Source organism: Cebus imitator, unplaced genomic scaffold (genome assembly GCF_001604975.1).
Source record: "Cebus imitator isolate Cc_AM_T3 unplaced genomic scaffold, Cebus_imitator-1.0 Scaffold270, whole genome shotgun sequence".
In the NCBI taxonomy this organism is placed as follows: domain Eukaryota; kingdom Metazoa; phylum Chordata; class Mammalia; order Primates; family Cebidae; genus Cebus; species Cebus imitator.
In genome coordinates, this window is record NW_016107585.1 from 191,488 (window position 1) to 206,647 (window position 15,160).

The following is a 15,160-nucleotide window of genomic DNA, read 5'->3' on the forward strand; positions in this document are numbered from 1 at the left end:
AAAAAAAAAAAAAAAAAGAAAATACATGCTATATTTTAGCAAATATTGCTGGTCCAACATAAATCATCATACACACAAGGACTATAAATGATTTTTATAACAATATAAGGGAGAGAAAAAAGAGTTACATGCATGCATGCATTCACTCATTCATTCATTCATTTGATGATCAGGCAACAATAGTTCCGTAAATTTCATGGCACCAATAGGCTGGTGCTGAGTAACTGCTGTCCCCTTCAGCCAGAGCACACACTTTCTCATATGCTGCAGTCCCCAGTATTCTCTATTGCTTTTTATCTGCACTACTTCACTCATATGTTTCTTTTTAGCTCCTGAAGGCATTTTATGGTTCATGGCCCATATATTAAGTGGATGCAAATAAAAAATTGGTCTTCTAACAGATACCAAGTGCTTGGATCATTAAATTACAATGTATAAATAGAAACGTGGAATACACAGAGCATCGGAAGGGACCTTAAGAAACACTTAGTAGAATCTCCCTGTCTTATATATGGAAAAATGCTTTTGCTACCCGGACATTAATAAAGCGTTAACCAGAAGAGTGAAAGAACAGGGAACTGCAGAAGGAAGGAGGTCTTGGTGAACTGAAGTCTGGGGGAATAAATGCAGGAGAGAGAGAAAAGCTGACCCTCCAGTACTTACGTGCCCAGAGAAGCTAAGGGTAGTTTCTAACCATATGCCAAAGAGAGGACTGGAGAAGACATGATGTCTCTTTATACCCTGTCCTGACCCCACACCTTACAGGACTCAGGTGTTTGACGTCCTCAGCAGAAGCTGACGAAGGCAGCTCCGAAGGTAGCTGGAGTGTGAATGGCCCTCTCTGGGTTTTCTCCTCCTAATCTTAGGCATACTCTCGTTTTTCTGCTTGCTCTTCTAAGACTAGTTCTGAACCCTTCCATCTGTACATATTCACATGATGGCTGGTAAGAACACTAGCCATTCTGTGGTACCACATGGCCACAGAATCTCCTCACTGACTCAGGCAAATAATAGAAAAGGGAAACTACCACTCACCAGCTTTTCTTTGGAGAAGCATCCCCCCATATCCTAACCCAACTCTCCAGAGAGCTATAAATACTTGCATTTCTCAGACAGCTGTTGGTTCTAATTCTACATCAGTGTCCATTTCCTTCACTAATGACCACTTTCATGTAATTAAATTTGGAATTATAGGATCTTAATGTTGGGAAAATGCATTTTCAACAGAAATGTTCTCTAGCATGAATGAAAGATCAGAATGAGGCCTCTTCTGATACTAGAAATAAAACAGCCATCTCCTGTAGGCACCAAATGTTATCTCCTTCCATCTTAAATAAGGCCAAGTAATTTCCAAGTAATCTGTATTCTGAAATAAAAAGTTACTGTTTTTGAACATCTACTGTGTGCCAGGCATTTTACTATTTTACCTCTAACCCTCAGGTACACATGAAGTCGGCACTGTTAATCCTGTTTCACGTATGAGAAAACAAAGCCTCAGGGAGGTTAAATTACACACTAGCACAACACTGGCGGTACTTTAGGAAAGTCCGTCTTGAGATGTCAGGGCACTTTAAAAAGAATAAAATAAATTCATTAATGGTAGCAAAAAAAGAGAAGAAAGATTTTAAAAAAAGAAAGCAAAATGAAACCAAACAAAAACAAAAAGCTGGCAACAACTTAAATGCCTCACATTAAAAGATTGATAAAGTATATTATGGTGAAATATATGATGGGTTATTCTGCAGCTAGTAGAAATACTAATCTTATGAATAAGATTAGTGCAATATTATTAGATTGGATGAATCTTATGAATAAGATTAATCTAATATTATTAGATTGGATGAAAGTTTCCAATGTACTGTTAAGTGAAAGAAAGTAGGCTAAAAATAGTACCTCTGCTAAGATTCCAATTTTATAAACAAAAATATGGAGATACATGCATAGAAAAAAATGTCAGGAAATGTCCTTTTTTTTTTTTTTTGTGGTGAAAGAGATTCAGTTGGCTTTGGATTTTCCTTTTTTGAGCACCTCTGAGGTGCTACATATGGGCATTTGGCAGGAATTTATTTTTATTTTTTTGAGAAAGAGTCTCACTCTGTTGCCCAGGCTGGAGTACAGTGTGCAATCTCGGCTCACTGCAACCTCTGCTTCCTGGGTTCAAGTGATTCTCCTGCCACAGCCTCCTAAGTAGGTCAGACTACAGGTGCCCACCACCACGCCCAGCTACTTTTTGTATTTTTATTAGAGAAGGAGTTTCACCATGTTGGCCAGGCTGATCCTGAACTCCTGACCTCAGGGGATCCACCTACCTTGGCCTCCCAAAGTGCTGGGATTACAGGCGTGAGCCACTGTGCCCAGCCTTGGCAGGAATTTAAAAAAGAAAAGGAAAGAACATGACCGAGTTTATGATTCGCATTTGTGTGTTGGAGTAAAGGTGAGTAGATCAGTGTTTGACAGCTGGCAGAGGATGGCTGTGTGTCTGACTCAGCCGTGTCTATGCAGGGACTGACTCACACATGAGTCAGGCTGGGCTTCCGTTTTTGGCAGGGTGCTGGGGGTGGTGGGAGATCCGTGGGCAGCAAGAAACATGCTTTATAAGTGAACATTTCTGTGGATGGACTCTGATTCAACTGTTGACATCCCTCCTCAATCCAGTCTCGAGCTCATTCTCCCCTTGGATCTGCAGTAAATTATAGACTCTAACGTAATTGATATAAATTTAAATGTATTTTTAAAGCCAGGCTGCCTATTTATTCCGCTCAGCCCAGACAGAGTTTAAACTTCTATCTGCCCCACCTGCTGATGAGTTTTGGCTATTGAGGCAATGAAGGTTCGAGAAAATACTTTTCCCCTTCCAGACTTTTGAAAATGTTCATGCAGACGGGGTAAAAACATGGCAGCGGACAGTCAGTGCCTGTGAGTGTTTCTGAGGTATACACCAAAGTAGGCGGAAATCTTAATTGCAAATTATTTTCCTCTTTTGACCAATGAAGCACTCCTTTTACCACATTTATGTTCATGTTTAAAAACATTTTAGGGCCGTCATTTAGGCTTGGTTCCATGGTAAGCTTCATCTCAAAAACATTGGCTTTCATGATTTAGTTTGTGACTGTCTGAATTCTAAGCAGTTGTGAGAAAGAATGCAGTGGATCATAGCATTGCATTGATTCTATGAAGAATGGTTATTTACATTTTGCCGTATTTATTTATTTATTTATTTATTTTCATTTTTTGAGATGGAGTTTCGTTCTGTCACCCGGGCTGGATGGAGTGCAATGGAATGATTTCGGTTCACTGCAACCTCTGCCTCCAGGGTTCAAGCAATTCTCCTGCCTCAGCCTCCTGAGTAGCTGGGATTATAGGTGCCCACCACCATGCCTGGCTAATTTTTGTATTTTTGATTCTATGAAGCATGGTTATTTACATTTTGTTGTCTTCATTTGTTTTTTTGAAATGGAGTTTCACTCTTGTTACCCAGGCTGGAGTACAACGGCATGATCTCGGCTCACTGCATCCTCTGCTTCCAGGGTTTAAGTGATTCTCCTGCCTCAGCTTCCCAAGTAGCTGGGATTACAGGCGCCCACCACCATGCCTAGCTAATTTTTGTATTTTTATAGAAACTGGGAGTTTCATCATGTTGGCCAGGCCAGGCTGGTCTCGAACTCCTGAGCTCAGGTGAGCTTGGCCTCCCAAAGTGCTTAGAATTACAGGCATGAGCCATTGCGCCCGGCCTAAAATTTGGATGTATTTCAGTTGCTGTACCTCAGGTAGGTGGTGGCATGATTGCAGTAGTTAACCCTATTAGCCAACAAACCAGGTAAAAATCCCCAAGGAAGAGGTGGGCACTGGTTGTCCACTCATGCCTTCGGATAAGAACAGCAGAGCTCCAGCACCAAACCCTGCAGATGGAGGGACGATGGCTTGGAAGGTAATGTTCTCCATCTCCTGATGGCCCAAAAGCTGAGACATGACAACCCTCAGGTAAAGTTTGGTTAAGTGGAGAGCTGGATTGTAAACGTGAAAAAGTTTTAGGACTACTTTTGCCAACATATTTCACCCTTTCTTCTTCTTTGGTGTGCACAAAAGACATATGATAAAAGCACATGTCCAAACAAGTATAAAATGAGACTTTCAATAACTAAAATAAAAACTCTAAGTATTAAGAAGGCATGTGCCACTGTTAAAATGGCAGTGGTTTTTCTTTCTTCGTGGTACATAAAAGAACTATTTGTTTTAAAATCAATAGTGTCTAAGAGTAAATAAAAAGGATAACGAAATACTGTCGTAGCACCTACCTATGCAGCACTGACTCTCGTCCAGGCACCCTTCTGAGTGCTTGACTGGTCTTTCTCACAGTAACCCCATGAAGTTGACACAGTTACTGCCCCATTTTACAGACAAGGAAACTGAGCCACAAGTGAAGTCATTATTAAGTGCTAATAAGTGTCAGAGTCAAGATTTCAAGCCAGGGCCTCTGGCTGCCAATGCCCTGCTCCTACCAGTGCACCATGCTACATTGCCTGCCTAGTGAACAGACCTGAAACCTGCTGATGAGTGAAAAAGCACGGTGATTAACAGAGCTTGTGTATATACCATCTCACGATAGATGGTGGAACCAATACAAATCCTGGAACAGTGATTGTCTCTGGTGAGAGAAACAGGGAGACTGGAAGAATGAGGGACAGATATGGCAGGATCTGAGCTTTTTATAGTGTTTTCAATGACACTGATTTTCTAACACCATACATAAATATTCTGTCCACTTAGAAAACATTTCACAAATTATAGCCATTGGATCTTATTTTCCTCTTTGTAATCTGTTGATTGTACTAATGGTTTCTGTTCTCATCAGAAATCTCTTCCATGGTTTGTTTTGTTTTGTTAAGAGACAAGGTCTTGCTGTGTTGCCTAGGCTATCCTCAAGCTGCTGGGCTCAGGGGATCCTCCCATCTAAGCCTCCTGAGCAGCTGCGACTACAGGCACATGCCACTGTGCCTGGCCTTCCATGGGTTTTTAATGCATGCAATAATCTGAATGAGAACAATCCAAGCAGGACACAAAATGTTACAACAGGATTGAGTAAAAGGATGGTGTTACACCTTAGATGACATGGCTCACCTGCAGTCACTGAGAATGTCTTGTAGCAGCAGTGAATGCTTTTGCACACTCTCAATGAAGCCCTGTCACATGAGCTCTGTGTGTCTAGATACATGTGTGGGACCACTGTCCAAAGAGAATGCAAACTGCAATAATAAAGTCATCATAGTTTGTCAAAGGTGATGCACCAATGAAAAATAATTCCTGGAAGTTCTTTTAATTAAACATTCAGCTGTCCACTAGAGCCATTTTTAAATATAAAATGCAGCCCTGTGGTCTTCTTCTTCCCACCTCCCCCTCTTTTGCAATAGCTCAGGCAATTGAATTCTCATTGGTGATAAAAAAAATTCATAAGACAGGGTACAGCTGGTTATGCCTCTAGCAAGATGTCAAATTCAGCTTGCACAAAATTAATTGCACCTAATTAAACCAGGGTCATTGGCGTTATTGTAAAGTGAGGCTATTTATTAGACAAAGAAAATTTCACAAATACCAATTTGCTTTTCTTTAAGGTTTGTGAAGGAGAAGAATTGCTTACATAATTAAATTTGTTTTGCCATTTTAATCTTATTACTCCTCAAAAGATCCTTCAAATCTTGCTTCACTTTTGAAATTGTATAATATTTTAGAATACTGGAAATAATCCTTGGAGGAGGGCATAAAAGATGATAGTTTTTTTTTGTAGATTACCCAGGGGTTTTTCAAATAGTATTAAAAAAAATTAGTCATAAGCTACCATTTGCAATGACACACACCTTGGAACTACTTATATGAAGCGTTTTTAAAGCAAATCTTTAGTACACATGCATGACATTAATATGAAATTTTAAAGCTATGTTGCATGTTATAAGTAGGTTGCTAGAGAATGTACCTATTGTTTCAAGAAAGATGCCACAGATGGGCAATTTCACTGAGTTGGAACAAGATGACCTCTTTCCTCACTAACACTGGGCAGATATAACCATTCTGCTTACTTCTTCCAGAAAAGTATACAAAAGTTATTATTGTTAGAGACAAAAGGATGATTGACTTTCAAGACAAAAGGATGACCGACTTTCTTGGCAAAATGATTCTGGTTCAACCTGTGAGTCTGTGGCAGATTGTATATACAGATTCCCAGTTCCTCAGTTTTAAAGCGCCTGTGAATCCTATTTCTCTGAAGTCTTTCTGGATTCAGTGTTATTGGTCTAGCTGATAACAGCTCCCTGGTTAGGGTGCCCCCCACTCCTTGCCCTCCAGCCCAAACACAAAAGGAGATGGCAGGTGTCCATTATTGGCCTTGTCTCAGCCATTTACCAATAAACCTATAAGACCATGAAAAAAATGAGTTTTGATTGGGGGATGTTAGAATGGTTGAGTTAACTAAACAGTAATCATTCAAAGTGACTGCTCAAAATTCTCTGAGGAATTTCTGTTTTTCATACTCTTCAGTGTTTGGAGAAAAATGGAATAGCCTATTTTAGGTTACATCATCCCATTGCATACTTTATAAAAAAGACTGTATTCTACTGTATTTATATTTATACGTATGCAAATAAGATCTCTCTTGTGGTAAGGTAAGAAGAAGAGAGGTGAGAATCAAATTTATTTTGTGATTACTTGGAGAAAAGGAGAAAGAAGGCAGAGAAAGTTTTCTCCACAATATTAGGTCAGGTTGTAATGTTTGAGAAATAAAAGATTACCTAGATATCTATTAATAATGACTATTCTATCTTGTGTTCCCACAGCAGCTAAGCCTGTTTCTACTTTTTTAATACATTAAGCTATATAAGCTCATAAGCTGAAATATAATGCTAACTGATAGTTTGCCCAATGAAAACATATTTTATAGGAAAGTGCTATACTAGTAATAATAGAAAAATATTTTTTCAAGAATATTACTAAACCTAATATGACTAAGGTTCTTAGAAACCTTATTTCAAAAACAGATAATTCATTTTTCTCAATTCTTTTCAAGCTTTAAAAAACTTTTTACAGAAACACTTTTAAACAGAAAAAATGATAAAGGTTATACAGTTTCAGTTGGAAAAAGGCTGATAATGTGTGGATTAGCAAATTTTAAAGAAAAAAATGACACTCCCTTGCCACATTTCAGTATAAGTCAAATTTAATTAGTTGAGTTACGAAGCAACATCAAATATTATTTTGCTGCAGTATTAGGCATGAAATGTCTTTGTGGGATTATTGTAAGCCTAGCTTTGATTTAATAGCTTGTCACTCTTACGAAGTGCTTTAAGAGATAGTAACATCTAGAAAAATCCAGTGGGGCTAAAACCCAACAGACAACTGAGAGGAACTCACGCTCACAGGAACAGCTGAAACTCCAGTTTTCCCAGACCCTCATGTTACTTGATAATTTCTCACATACTGTGTATGAAGTTAGCTTTTACAGGCAAATATACAACTTTTAAAAAAACATAAAAAGAATTCTACTCATTTGCCAAAGATCCCACTCACCTCAGCAGGCTCTGCCTTAAAAAGTAAGTTTACCATTTAGGAATCCATTGCTTGGTCAACTAATTTTAATCTTCAGCCTCATTTAAAATTGGGCGTTGAGTTCTTCAGAGTAGTACATTCATGTCAGATATACCTGGTTTTAACCTTATTACTCCTCAAAAGATCCACTTAAAATCTTATTTCACTATTGAAATTGTGTACTATTTTATAATACTAGAGGTAAACCTTGAAGGAAGGCATAAAAAATGATAGGCTTTCTGTAAGTTACTTAATGGCTTTTCAAGAATTTTATCCTACATTATTACTGATTAGAAGGATGACAGTCAGTCTTGGCAAACTTTAAATTTACAGGGACAAAGTGATATTTCTTAGAAACATTTAGTCTCATTATTAACCATCATTCTGACAGAGATCGTGTTCTCAGTCATCATTGTCTCAGAGGATGATCTCATCCCAGAATGTGGAGATGAAAGTATCAGAAAGAACAGGATATAAATAATCTTCCTTATGGTGAGTCAACAAGTGTAGCTTGTTATGAGCTACTGTGAAATACATATGTGTTTAGATAGCTGTTGTCTTTGCAGGGAGCAGATGACTCAGTGATTTTCAAATTCTGCTCTACCAGAAAAGTTTTAGGTAGGCTTCAGTGGCTTGTAGAGGAAGGATGGAGAGAGAGGTACCAAAGGGGAGGGTTGGAAAGGGGAAACTAGGATGGGGGACACGTTTTCTGGGCAGAGTATCCCAGTCCCTCTCCTTCAGTCCTCCTGAACCCAAGGAGTGGGTTTCCACACAGGGTTTTAGTCGACATATTTCTGCTATTAAAAATCGTAAAAACCTTCTAGTTAACCATGGCATATTGAGCACAAGTAACTACTCTCACTTCTGAAATCCTACTAAAGTAATATTAAAGAAAAGAAGAAGGCATAAATCTACATGAGCAAAGAAAAAAGGAATGGAAACAGCATGCAAGAGATTTTGATGAAATTTTGGAAGATAATATGCAGATGGGCGGGGGGTATTTGACTCAACTACCTCAATCTACTATGTGCCCACAGGGAAGGTGGGTAGAGGAAGCACAGGCATTTCCACTGCAGAATCCTGGAAGTGCTCAGGTACCTGTGAAAGCAGGGGAGTGAAGTAGGACTGAACACAAAGAAGGATTGATTTAACACCTGAAAGGACCCTCTTGCCCTGCAATCTGCCCTGACCACCTCTGACCTGACAGAATCTGGAAATTTACTGTCTTAAGAGACTGAGACTAGAGCATGCTTAGGTGGAGCTGAGGTGGCAAAGAGGTGCTTTACTGAAATCAAGGAAATGAAGTAAAATTTTACATGCTATGGTTCCTAGCTTTCCCCTACTAGAGTCTTAAAACATTGGCAGCCAGGTTTAAAATGCCTTAAGACGAGGTTGGAGGGTTTCTCTCAGCTGCAATTCATAGCCCAAGAGAAAAAACCCCTAGATACTTTGAATTACATGTATCCCAATGAAAGAGCTGTGTCCTTCTTCAGGCATTCTAAAGTGAAGTTCACCAGTAATTTGTTCAACAAATATTTAGCGATTATGTATTAGACACTATTTTAGGCAATAGTTACAGTGGTGAACAAAATAGAGACAAACCCCTACACTCTTAGAACTTATATTTTAGAGCTAAAGAATGGATTAAAGCATACTACAATGTTAGGTAGTAATAAGGAACACACACACACACGCACACACACACACACACACACACAAATCAGGGTAAGAAGATAAGCAGGATAAGACAGGACAAAGTGATGAGTACTAGAGGGTTTACTTTTAATAGGGTGGTCAGGGAAAGGCTCTCTAAGCAGATGAGGTATGCCAACTAGCCCCAACCACAGTTTATAAACAGTTTTTAGTGTCTTATACTTAGTTATTGGTGGGCAGAAAGCAAAACAAACAAAAAATAAGCTCAGAAAAAGTCATGATGGACAAGAGATCAGAAGAAAACATTCTAAACAACTTAATTAAAATGAATACTTTCAGCAAAATGAGAAAATATCATGCCAACAATTTTGAAAACAAAGAAAATGGACACATTCCTAGAAAAATACAACTCATCAGAACTAATTTGAGGAAATAAAGAGCACATATAACATTATAACCACTTAAGAAATGGAAGCTCTTGTTAAAGCAAATAAAATAAACATCAGGCCCAGAGAGAAATGAGTCCTACCAAACTTTATAGAAACAGATCATAAATATATTACATAAACTTTTCTTAGACAAAATGAAAGAGGGAATAATTCCCAACCCATTTTTAAGCCAGCATAATCCTGATACTAAAACCAAACAAAAATATCAGAAGAATACAATAGATCCATGTCAATCATGAATATAAACTTAATAATCCTAAACAAAATATTATAAATAAAATATGAATATTTATAATTCATTTATTTAGATTTTATTATAATATTAGTACCTGAAAAACTATAATACTCCAACAGTATCTGAAAAAATATAATACTCCCCAACCAGGTTAGGTTAGACTGGGTATGCTAGCATCATTTAACATTCTGAAAACCTATAAATGTAATTCATTAATTCATCTAATAGATTAACAGCGTAAAATTGTACTTTTTCTTCACCTCAACAGATGAAGAAAAAACGTGATAAAGTTAAGTAACCATTCATGATCAAAATTATTTGTAAGTTGTAACTGGAAGGGAACATCATTAACCTCATAAAGAGAATCATTAAAGAAAACACAAAATTAACATCATTTGAAATGGGAAAATAGTAGAAACATTTCATTTAATATGAGAAATGAGTTAAGGATTCCAACGACTCCTATTTCTAATCTTCACTGTATTAGGGTACCTACCCAATGCAATAAGACAAAGAAAGAAACCAGAGGCATGAGAATTGGAAACAAATAAAGTTGTCATTATTTGTAGATGATATAATTGTTTAAAAATCCCAAGGAATCTACAGACAACTTTATTAGAAACAACAGGAGAGTAGAGAAATAATAGGAGCAGTAACAAAGTGGCTGGATATCATACTAGTATACAAAGTTAATTGCATTTCCGTTCACCAGCAGCAAATGAGAAAACATTACTGAAGAGAATTTAAGATATCAGAATAGCAAGTATCTAGAAATAAATATAACAAGAGATAGATGTGTAATATCTCTAAATGGGAAATTATAAACCCTTATTAAGAAATATATAATAAGATCTAAATAAATAGAGAGGCAGACCATATTCATGGATAGAAAGACGTGAAAATGTAATGCTTCCTAGACTGGTCTATAGAATCAATGCAATTACAGTCAAAATTATGAGAGAGTATTTTGTTGAACTTGATTATATTATTTAAAGTTTATGTAGAGGAATTTAAAAAGCCATAACAGTCAGCATACTTGTAAAGAAAAAGAATAATGAGAAGGACTTTCCTGTCCAGATATCAGAACTTATTTGGAAACTATTGTAATTAAGACTATAGATTTCCTGCTGGGATAGAAACAATAAAATAGAAGATAGTTCCATTAATATACAGTATATATGAGAGTAAAAGGTTTGTTCAATAAATATGATGAAAAAATGGTCTATAAGGAAAACAATCAAATTTGACTTCTCCATATCATATCAAGAAATCAACTTTTGACTAAGTGCAGACTTTTAAAACTCAACTCTTTCAAATCTTGGTAGGAAATCTAATGAATGTCTATTGGATCTTCAGGTAAAAGAAAATTTCTTATACAAGATACAGGAAGCCATTGATTAGAAAAGTTTGATAAAATTCACTATGAAATTAACCCATAAAATTAACTTACGGTCATAAAACACATATTAAAAAAGTGAAAAACAAGTTATAAACTGGGAAAAGATACATGCAATTCATACAATATATTTAAGGATTTGTATCACGACTGAAGAACTTTGATAAGTCAATAAAAAAAGCATAAAGAATCCAACATAAATTTGGTATAGGACCCAAACAGATATTTCGCAGAAGAGAAAACAAGTATGGCTAATAAACCCAATATAAACCATTTTATACCTATTAAATTCACACAAATTTAAAATAAATTGGCAATATCAAGTGTCAATAATGTTATGGATCCACAGAATCTCTGAAACATTGCTGGTAGGAGTATAACTTGTTTCAACCATTTTGGAAAACAATTTGACATTATCTTCTAAGTGTGAACATTCATGTATTTTCCTAGTAATTCCACTTCTAGGTATGCACCAAAGAGAATCTCTTGCATATGTACAGCAGAAGACATGTACAAGAATGTTTATAAGTAGCGCTGTTTACAAGAGCAAAACTTTTGAAACAATCCAATGCCCATTATCAGGAGAGTGGCCAAATAAATTGTGGTATATTCAAACACTGGAATACAAATGCAGTCCATGGGGGAAAAGGAGGCAATTCTAATTTCAGGACAAAGAAAATAAAATTTCTCAAGTAATTATAGTTTACTACATGGTTCAGTGAGAATAATGCATGGTCTTAATAGCATAAACATTAAATAGCTACTTGACCCTAAATTGTGAAATAACTATAGAAGAATAGAAGAGATGATAGTCTTTGGGAGGGCTCTAAGAAAGAGCTAAATCCCAATTTTTTAATAGTAGGTACTCTGATGGCTAAAATAAAAACTAAGAAGACAGTATTTTATTTAGAGATATGTAAGTAAATACCAGAAGAAAGAGTTGAGCAGTGAAAAGTTATTTCTGGAGAGTGGGACAAGGATAGTATAAATATACATGTAGTATACACATACATACATACACACAGACACATATACATCCATGTATACTATGTGCATATACATATATACAGATTATATATATGTACATAGGTATATATGTGTATATATGTATTATACATATAATATATATATCTTTGATTTTCAAAACCAAAACCTCTCATTTGTAACAGATGGATACAACATTGCTGAACAGGGAGACTGGGCTTCTAGAAGAAGATATTTTGGCACTCTGGGAAATATTAGAGAGCAGTAGCAGAGATCTATAAGATTTGGTCCAATGCTCTCATTTCACAAAAATGAGGAAAACGGACATGATAAAACTAAGTAAATTGTTAAAGTCTCAGAATTAGAAGTGTACTAGGACTAATCCTCAGACCTCCAGGTTCCTAGGCCAGAGCACTTTCTGCCACATCTAACTGAGAGGGGAAAGAGGTGCTCCCAAGAGAAAGGAGAGGGCTGACGGTCTAGTTCTGGAAGGATACATAGAAACACAAGGGAATATTCTGAGACAGAGCTGGCACCCAGCTGAGGAAGAGATGCTAGAACACTGCCTGGTGAAACTGGAGCTCTTGGATGTACTGATCTGCCTGCAGTGCCTCACAAATAGGTGTATGTGTGAGCACGTGTCTGCTTTCTGATTTTTGCTGATTTAGAATCTGTCAGGATCATACAGTAGTACAAGCTTTATTGAAAACCAGATGGAATAAAGATAGATATTTTTAAAATGCCTGGTTCCAGGCCTCACACGAAGCAGAGACATAGAAGAAATATGCTGGTTAAATGGATGCATAACTACTACAATTTGTTTCCAATGCCTAGTTTAAGATGGTAAAATAACTGAGTATTTTAACAGAGTATATTTGCTTTTAGCCAAAAGGAAGACTGAAAGCAAACAGACATCTGGGGAGTGAAGGGAGACCATGAAAATGCTGATAGGTCATCAGTTACTCTCATCTTAGTAAAAAATGTTTTATGTGCTTTCATCACTCAGAATATCCATATTTGTAATACTTAATTTTGCAGACTGTCTATACTTTCACTAATCAAAGTAGCCTATGGAATGGAAGCATGAATATCACAGCTGGGAGCTTCATAGAAATGGAAGATCTTGAGCCCCACCTAGATCTATTGAATCAGAGTCTTCATTTTAAGAAAATCCCCAGATGATTCATACGCACATTAAAGCTTGAGAAACTCTGGCCTACAGCACTGTTTTTTTTTTTTTTTTTTTTTGGATAAAATTATAATTTAAATATATCTTACTTGGAATTAGAAGCTATGCAAATGACCAATAATATCCTGAAATAAATTATGATAAAGAGTAATGATATCCTGAAATAAATTAAGATAAAAACCACCTGGAGGACAGGTTAAGAACTGTAATAAACACTGAATGATCAAAGCGGGAATTGTATGTCTCAGTTACGAGTATTTATTGCAATCAAATGTATCAGAGGGGTGATTCCGGGTGATCTGGGACTGCTTAATGGCAAATTTGGTAGTCTGCCACATGTCTCTAAACATAAGTCAGCTTGCTTAGGCATGTGGCTTGATTCCTCTATCAGTGTACAAAATCAGTATTGGGTCTAGAAAAAAATGGAATATAAAAATCTGACCTCAAGTAGCTAGCCAATGAGCCAATGATAACAATAACAACAACAAAGAAACCAACAAACAAGTGGGGAAGGGTCTGTCTAAAATCCAAATAAAGATGGCAGTGTTATGCAAGGAAGATAAAAAACTGCTAGAGGATTTAAAGGCTATTTTATTATTTGAATACTCAAGTGACAAAATCCACGGGGTGTATATCAGAAATTCAGCTCAAAAGAACACTCACCGGGAGGAAAGGCTTGGCTTCCCACTTTTGCTACAGCTGGTATAAATTCCTGGGCCATCATCAAAGAAGCTTCCAAGTGCCAACTTCTGTCTGATAGACTCTCTCTCATTCTTCTGTGCCTAAAATTTCAAAAAAATAAAAAATGCTGATAAGTGGGCAGATATATCACAACCACAGGCAGTCTAACTTGCTAAGTTTCTTAGAACTGTAACATTAGATGAAAAACAAATAAATAGGCTGCAGCACAAGAGCATTTGAATTATTAAAAGCTGAAATTTTACCAGTCTCTTCTGGCTTGAATTTCAGTTCTTCAGAGCCCATTCTAATCTCTAGTCTAAGTAATCAGCATCATGGTGCTAAATGATTTTCACCAGGATAGAGCTAGATTATTTGTCATTGTAATCTTTCTTCTTACCTGCTAGGTATAGGTAAAGATGTGGAGGGCAAGTACTTTCTCCTGAATCAAATCACTTTGATCCCAAATATGGCCTTTCCCTGATCTTGTCTTCTCTCTTCTTTACATGTCCCTTTAGCCAGCCCATTTTCTCTATGGCAAGAACAGTAGTTCACTTTACCAACATGCAGCCCCTGGGAGCTGGCAGATGCCACAATAAGGCCCAGGACAAGACAGACATAGCACCTGCCTCCATGCAGCTTACAGTCTTGTTGGGGACTGTTGTTTCCGTTCAAGGGCTAGCCTCATCTCACCAGGTTTTAGAATGTGAGAAACCTTGACAATAATGTCTGGAATCACTGGAGAATTCTAATTGGACCCATCTGTTTCATATTTTGAAGGGAGATCAGGTCAGTGTGCATAGAAAAAAGATTTGGTAAACTACACTACCATGAACATTTGGATGTTTACAATGGTTGGCTTCCCATTAAACACCCCATAAAAACTCACCATGCTGAACTTTTAAACCCTTTAAACAACAAGAGAGAAGGTTAAAAATGATTTCCTTAGTTAAAATGAAACTACTACAAAAAACAAACCACATGAGTCAAATATCCTAGGCTGA

At 36.9% G+C, this 15,160-nt stretch overlaps 1 protein-coding gene across 10 annotated transcripts in view; it reads right to left on the reverse strand.

Moving 5' to 3' along the window:
• The window catches only part of LOC108284106 (schwannomin-interacting protein 1), a 586,546-nt gene that overhangs the window by 18,692 nt on the left and 552,694 nt on the right, over window positions 1–15,160 (reverse strand). For all 10 annotated transcript variants that reach the window (XM_017500761.1, XM_037728580.1, XM_037728581.1 and 7 more), the window contains one exon: window positions 14,142–14,260. In XM_017500761.1, the coding sequence (XP_017356250.1) occupies window positions 14,142–14,260 (119 nt within the window). The remainder of the gene's footprint in view (window positions 1–14,141; window positions 14,261–15,160) is intronic.